Source organism: Euphorbia lathyris, chromosome 3, assembly GCF_963576675.1.
Source record: "Euphorbia lathyris chromosome 3, ddEupLath1.1, whole genome shotgun sequence".
NCBI classification, from domain to species: domain Eukaryota; kingdom Viridiplantae; phylum Streptophyta; class Magnoliopsida; order Malpighiales; family Euphorbiaceae; genus Euphorbia; species Euphorbia lathyris.
The window spans coordinates 64,321,352-64,329,073 of NC_088912.1; the positions used below are offsets into that span (position 1 = coordinate 64,321,352).

General features: G+C 38.6%; 1 protein-coding gene across 2 annotated transcripts; it reads right to left on the bottom strand.

The window, feature by feature from the left end:
* Window positions 1-4,840: 4,840 nt before the first annotated feature.
* Window positions 4,841-7,425, bottom strand: LOC136223895 (probable N-acetyltransferase HLS1). Of its 2 annotated transcripts, none has more exons than XM_066012065.1 (3): window positions 7,174-7,425; window positions 6,961-7,094; window positions 4,841-5,807 (listed from the first exon to the last, which is right to left on the bottom strand). In XM_066012065.1, exons 1-3 carry the CDS (start codon window positions 7,384-7,386, stop codon window positions 4,943-4,945), a joined length of 1,212 nt encoding a protein of 403 aa, XP_065868137.1. In that variant the 5' UTR covers window positions 7,387-7,425; the 3' UTR covers window positions 4,841-4,942. The 2 variants fall into 2 exon arrangements, with proteins under 2 accessions (XP_065868137.1, XP_065868136.1); XM_066012064.1 differs by having other exon boundaries at window positions 4,841-5,810.
* Between the last annotated feature and the right edge of the window lie 297 nt (window positions 7,426-7,722).

The following is a 7,722-nucleotide window of genomic DNA, read 5'->3' on the forward strand; positions in this document are numbered from 1 at the left end:
AGAGCCACGATCCCTTTCTTGCCTTTCTTAATCTTCATAGAATGGACAACCTCCTGGGCAATAACAACGTTATCCATCAATTGTCTTCCAGGAACAAAGCTCCCTTGATTTTGGCTGATAATATCCGGAAGGATCTTCCGGATTCTATTAGCCACAATCTTAGTAATAGCTTTATACAAGACATTACAAAGACTGATGGGTCTCATCTGGAGAAAGGAAGAAGGCTTGGCAACCTTAGGAATCAAGACAAGGAGGGTTTTATTAACCAAACTGATATCGTTTGAACCACCAAAGACACCTAACACAAAGATGTATATACCTTCTTTAACAGTGTCCCAGTGTTTATGATAGAAACTAGCGGGGATACCATCAATACCAGGAGCCTTAGTGGAACCGATACTGGAGAAGGCCAGATCAATCTCTTTAAGCTTAATGGGATGGAAAGCATTATTAATAGCATCCTCCCCCAAATGAGGAAAGGAAATGCCAGAGTGGGCACTCTCTAGGTCCACAGCTTCCTCTCTGAACAGGTCCTTGTAGAAATCAAGGGCAAGGCGCCGAATGTCCTCCTCCTCAAAAATCCACTCACCACTGGCGTCTTTAATAGCCTCGATCCTATTTCGCTGTCTCCTAATGATCGTTGAGAGGTGGAAAAACCTGGTATTCCGGTCCCCGTCTTGAATCCAAGCCTTCCTAAATTTCTGGAACCACAGAAGCTCTTCCTGTCTAAGCACAGCTTCCAACTCGTTCTAAAAAGCTCTTAGGTGACCATTCAGGCTATGATCAAAACGAACCTCCAAGCAACGCTGAACACCTTCCATTCTCCTCAAGAGTTTGTTCTTCCTCCTGATAATATGACCAAAAGTATTTTTATTCCAAACAGCCACATTCCTCCTGAATTCCTCAATAGCGAGGAGAACATCAGAGTGGGGATGCCAATTGCTTTTAACGAAATCCTTAAACTCGGGGTGAGACTCCCAAGCCACCAGATACCTAAAAGGTCTATTACCTTTCAGCCGATTTCCTTTGACCAAATTAATGAGGATAGGGCAATGGTCTGAGTGACGGAAAGGGAGATTAAGTACCTTGACCTCAGGAAACCTATAAATCGCTGCAACATTAGCGTACACCTTATCCAACCTAACAAACACACTATTCCTTTTCCAGGTAAATTTGTGACCAGCATCACCCAGATCCGAAAGCCCGCACATATCCATACTTTGCTTATGATTAAGACACCGGTTCACATAATGATTACCCCCTCCTCTCTGATCACTCAAGAGGGCAATGTCATTAAAATCCCCGACAACCAACCACGCCTCCACCATGTTAGAGCTAAAAGAATGAAGGATCTCCCACAGCCTTCTTCGGTTAGTCGAAACAGGATCAACATAGACGAAGGTAATAAAGAAGGGTTTATTACCCGGGTAACACACCTTACTATGGATGAATTGACTGTCCATAGTAACAATATCAATATTGACTTGACCTGGCTTCCAAAAGAGCCAAATCCCCCCTGCCCGGCCAGTAGCCTCCGACCTGACGCAATTCCAATTCTTAAACTTTCTAACCACCTCATCTGCTTTGGCTCCACTAACCTTGGTCTCAAGAAGGACAAAGCAGGAAGGGTTAAACTGTTTAATGAGATCATTGACATGAATGCGGGTAGCCTTGCTCGCCGCACCTCTAACATTCCAAATGAAGAAGTCCATCAGAGGGGGAGACTACAGACGCAAGCCCAAACCCTAGATCAGGTATTTGTTCGGGGCTCCGGAGGGCCTAGAGGCAGTCCCAGAAGGACCCCTTTTATCCAAAGAATTCAAACCATGAAGGTTCTTTTTAGGTTTCCCTTTGGAATTCTTCATGTTTAACTTACTCACTCATATAGTCTTACCAATAGGAGCATCAACAGGAGGATGTAGAGTACTCGCCTCCCTACTCAAGCCCTTCCCAGTTGACAGGATAGACTGGGGAATCTCTTTGCCTTTAGCAGAAGCATTAGAGACAAAGAGAGGATTAATAGAATTACCCAGACTAGAGGCATGCTCTACCGACTCCAGACCAGGCATGCTTAAATCAATCTGCTTATCAGAAGGATCCGAGTCCTGATCTTCCTCCATAGACAAAACACCGAACCTTGACCCGGAACCCGAAGCTGAGTCCACTCCAGTCTCAATCCCCTTCTTAATATCCGGGGGTCTGACCTTGATCTCAGGAGCAATCTGGAGAGTAGTCATCTTCGTACTAATATCTGGTGAATGATTAACATTAACATTAGCCCGTGGCTTCCTTCTCACTGGCCTCTTGGCAAGCATCCATGGGCCAAAGCTCCTTACTTCCCCTTGACTCTTCTCAGCTTCGCCTATGATAGGTTGCACCAACTCCTCCATGTCCTTCCTCCTCTTAGGACAACCCTCAAGGGTATGGCCAAACATACCACATTCATAGCAGATGTTGTGTATACCTTCATATTCAATATGATAGACATTGTTTTAAGTACAGAACTGAGAAAGAAGAGGCTTAGCGAGATCAATATCGATACAGACCCTGGCAAACTTGCCTCTCACTGCCCCAATGGTAGTCTTATCAACATGGTGGACTTTCCCAACAAGGCTACCTATCTTGTTCAGGAACCTATCACTGTAGTATTCAAGAGGTAGGCCCGGGAACCTAACCCAAGTAAGGATCCTGTTAACAGAGCAATCATGGGGATCAAAATTTGGGACCCAAGGTCTCAGAGCCAACACATGATTGGAGATAATATACGGACCACCATTCACAACAGTATTGAAATCCTCAGCCCTTGTGAATTTAATGACATAATAGTCATTTTCAAGGTCTGTGATAGTAACCTTTCCTTTCTTTGCCCATTGAGCCTGGATCCTCTGGGCAAAATAATTGAAACTGATCCTTTTCCCCAACACAGTGACGATTAACGCCAATTTCCACTTCGATCTCATGACCCGCTTGTCATCTGAGGACAGCCGGATCCTAGGACACAGCGGGTTATCAGGCTCTCCATCCTCAGAATCGGAATCGGAGAGAAAATCCCCGGAATCATTCTCAAAAGCATCCACCTCCATCATGGGATCCTCCTCTGACACCCCTAGCAACTTATCCCTCCAGGAGGGGCCTCCCAAATCCACGGATACTCCCGCTTGAGCGGCTTGCGCAGTCTGTGCGGCTTGCGCGGCTTGTGCGGCTTGCGCGGCCAGCGTGGCCTGCGCGGCCAACGAAACTCGCACGGCATGCTCATCCTGCTGGGGAGAGACGGCCGGTACTCCCTGTGGCCCAAGCACCGGAAGCGGCCCTCTAACTCCAGAATCATGCGCACGTCCCTCCGCGAAAAACGAGTCCAGGGCCGCGGCCGCGGCACCAACACCTTCCAGCCCCCGATCGGCCGCCGCATCCCTAGAAGCCCCCAACGGCACCGATGCACCCCTAGCACCCCCCGTCGAAACCACCGGATCCGCCTCCCCACCATCCACCCACTCCGATCTACTCCTATCCCTCGACAGATCCCTCCGAATCCCGCTGCTCCGCCTCCTCCCCCGAGGAGATCCCTCGAATCTCCCATCATCCGCCGCTGCCCACGCCTCATCGATCCCAGAGTCATTTTCGATTCCATTTAATGTATTGTATTCTTGTTTTTCTATATATGATTATTATTAAATTTAAAAATGATATAATAATTATTTAGAGAGATAATTTTTCTAACAATTAAAATTTCAATAATTATTATATTATAATTGAAATTAATTTTAAATTTTATAAAAAAAGTGACAAATGAATATTTATATATTTATTATTTTATAACCAAATATTTATATATTTAGTTAGTTTTTTTTTTTTTGTTAAACCATCCGGTAATCCGAACCACATTGGCTGACTAATTCGGATTCGGGGCGGATCCAAGGATTACGGTATTTAAACCCCTCCCAATCGCCGTTGTGGGAGATCGATCCTGAGACCGCCTTACCAAGCGTAGCCCCATATTACCATTGCGCCAACCAACAATTGGTATATATTTAGTTAGTCTTTATAGTTTAGGGTTTGAGATTTATTTAAATTTTAATAAATAAATAAATATAGAAGTAATAATGTGATTAGTGGCAACGCCACACACAAGGTAATGGGACAATTGCACCCTTAATTTTTGGGGAGAAAAATTATTTTTATTTATAGTTTGATGATTAAATTCAATTAGTATATGTTTTTGGACGTTGCTAACCTTATTGTTAAATAAATTTAACTTTTTGTCTTTATTATCCTTGTCATTTTATGAAAGTTAAAAATAAAATAACATACACATTTTAAATATCATTTAGTTTTGAACCCAAAAAAAAAATTAGTTAAAAAGAAATCCTAAAGTGTTTTGAAAGCAAAAACACTTGGATTCTTTTTAACTAAATGATTTTTTTTAGTCTTAGAGAATGATCCAAACATTTTTTTTAGGAAACACAATTTCTTTAAAAAAATTACACTGTATTATCCAAATTGAGGTCTTGATTTTCACAATCTCTTTGTGCATTTGATCCTTTTTATCTACGGAGTTACTCCTTGCATTGTTGATGATTACGGATGTTTTCTCAATAAATACTCAATTTCATATCTAATTTGGTCATGCCATAACTTTAACAAATGACTTAAAATTTCATTAATTCCTTGAACATAAGAATATTATTAGTTCCAATTCTGTAATTTCCTTTGATGAAATCTTGGATTCGCCCTCCTTATTTTAAAATTTTGGATTCGGCATTGAATATGATGAAATCTTTTTTTTAATGCTAAATGATATGTAATATTCATAGAAAACTTAAATTAAATCTTAACCCTTTTATATATTATTAGGTAGAAATTGTGAGTATTAACATTTTTGTTGTGAAGCATTAGTTAGTACATAACATATATAAACATTAGTAGTTGAGAGATAGATCCATTATCAAACATCGCGTGGGTCAACAAAAATAACTGATGTAGATGGTTTAGATTTCATCCAATCTAATGACCCACAATTACTCTGATCATCATGATTATCAAGTTTCTTGATGCACCATAGATCTGCAGACCAAGAAAACCTCTTCCAATGTGGGATGACTTTCCTAAGAGGGTCCATGTGGCCCACTTCAGCAACTAAGGCCCCACATCCATCATCATCTCTACCCATATTATATGCGAACGAACATAGAGACTTCATGAGCCGCGATGCATATTTACCTTCCATATACAATCCATGCATAACATAAACACCAAATTGTCTTCTAAAAACATCAGCCAATGAAGGCAACCTCATCCACGGCATCCACGTGTCCAACATCCTTAATCCCATACAACATGCGTATGTTAACTTAGATGCTCCTTTCACTTGCAATTTGAACACTTCTTTAGTGTTCCAAACACTTACAATTGCATAACTTGTTGAAAGATTGTTCCCTGTTTTAGGATCCCATTTTGGGAGGGATTTTTTAGGCATGGAAAGAAATGTTCCCAAATTTAATTTACTAGATAAAATTGTATGTATATCTTTCGGGAAAAATTCTGCATTAGCAAATGTTCGGCGGTAGATCGATTCGGCTACTTTAGGAGTCAGTTTGACGATTGCAACGTCTGGATGTAATGACTTGTAATGAGCATGAATTGGTTGCACCAACATTGAAAGTGTACGAAACTTAGTGTAACAACATTTTCTAGTGAAGAGATTGATGGAAGGTTGATTAGTGCAATCCGTGGCCATGTATGAATATTCTGCCCCATTTTGCTTGCACCACTCTTCTATTTTCTCAACCAATTTTGTCCCTATTCCAAGCCTTCTGCAAATTCAATTGTAACATTCTAATTAATACTAAATTTATCAATTGAAAAGAACATCTTGAAAGATAATATTCTTTGATCATGGTCACATCTAGGAAAGGCGTTTGCCTAATTTTATTAATAGACAATTATAATATAAATGATATGGTTTAGTGGTTTACCTTTCTCACTTGTCTATTATTATTAAATGAGAATATGATAAGGAAATTAAAGAAGTTAGGCTAATAAAAAACAATATATACATATACACATATAATTTCACAAACAGATACAGATGCTTAATATAAAAAAATTATATATATTTTATAAGTGATATCAATTAATTTTTTCAATATATTACTCTAGAAGTATTACAAAAGAAAGACTATATAATTTACAATATATATATATATATATATATAAAAGTTGAGAATTGCTATTTGTTTTACGGGTATAAATCTAAGTCTTATGATATTTTAAACTTTTATCACAGGATTTTAATAAGTCTAAATCTAACATCGAATAACCAAATTTATGGTCATTAGAGTCCAAGTCCACATGAACATTAATAAGTAAACATATTAGAAAGTAATGAAGTGGTAATATTAGGAGAATTTCTATGGTGGACCCGGTATAATGGACTCAACCAATGAAAAGAGATAAACATGCTATCTCATTGGAAGATGATTAATGTAAAAAAAAGAAAGTGCACAATTGTCACTTTTCTATTGACAAGATTCAAAAGACATATAATTTCTCTAATATTAAAATGAACCTTAGAATTTTAAAAAGATAAAAAAATAAAAAAACTTTGGAAATATGGAGAAAATAAAAATAAGGAAGAAAAATGAGGGACAGGCTCATTCCACGATACGAGGAACAACTAGTTTCTCTTTATGGCCTTTTGTTTTGAGTGGATTAATTAGAAAACCACACTTGAGAAATGCTTAATTATGTTTTTTAAAACAAAAAAACAAATAAAAGAATAAAAAGAGAATAAGGGACCACTATACTCTAGAAAGAAAGAACAAAAAGAATATTGATAATATAAACAAAAAAACTGTTTCAGAAATCATGGGTAAAAATGAAATGTAACTGATCAAAACATGGAGATGGAGCAACCTTTTAACTTTCCTAAAGGTAGGTACGTAACGGTAATTAAGACAGAACCTGTGAAATGGAGAAACTCGTAGTCCCAGAATGTAACCCAGTTTTACATAACTTGATGAATTTCCTCTTGTCACTGTTTTAATACATGCTCTTATAACCCCTACTATTTCTCTTCTTTCACCATATTCAGCCACCTGTAAATCCACTTTATCTTTTTAATTATTTCAATTCTAACATTTTTAAAAATAAATATTTTATATTTAATTTAGTTACCAGCATAACGTGAGATGAAAAATGGCGAACACGACAAATTGGATCACCAAGAAGATCAGTCACCAGACAAGTTTTTCCCTGCTCACCAATTTCGCACCGCCGCTCCATCTCCTCCACCGCCGCCTTATCTCTTTCGTCTTCGTATCTTCTCACCCTCACTTCTCCGCCGTCCGGACAACTTTGGAAGTTATCGGCAGCTATTTTCACTGACATGCTCTACAAATTTAATAAGCTATATATATTCTTCTAACAAGCCTGCTTCATCTTTTAAGTTTTATCTCCCATATGCCTATTGCCTTCCAATATATACTAGTGGCAATGCTGACGTGGCAGCTTCACCGGTTCTTGCGGACTTCTTTTTAAACTTTACATTTATATACCAAAAATCACATTCCCTCCATGTCTCTCTTTCTCTAAAATATATAGAGATGGGAAATGCATAGGATATATCCATATAATATATGGTGTGGGGTTTTTCTTTTTGGCAATTTTGAGTATATAGTAATGCTAGATATGGTCACAATTATTGAATCTTATAAAGGTTTGTTG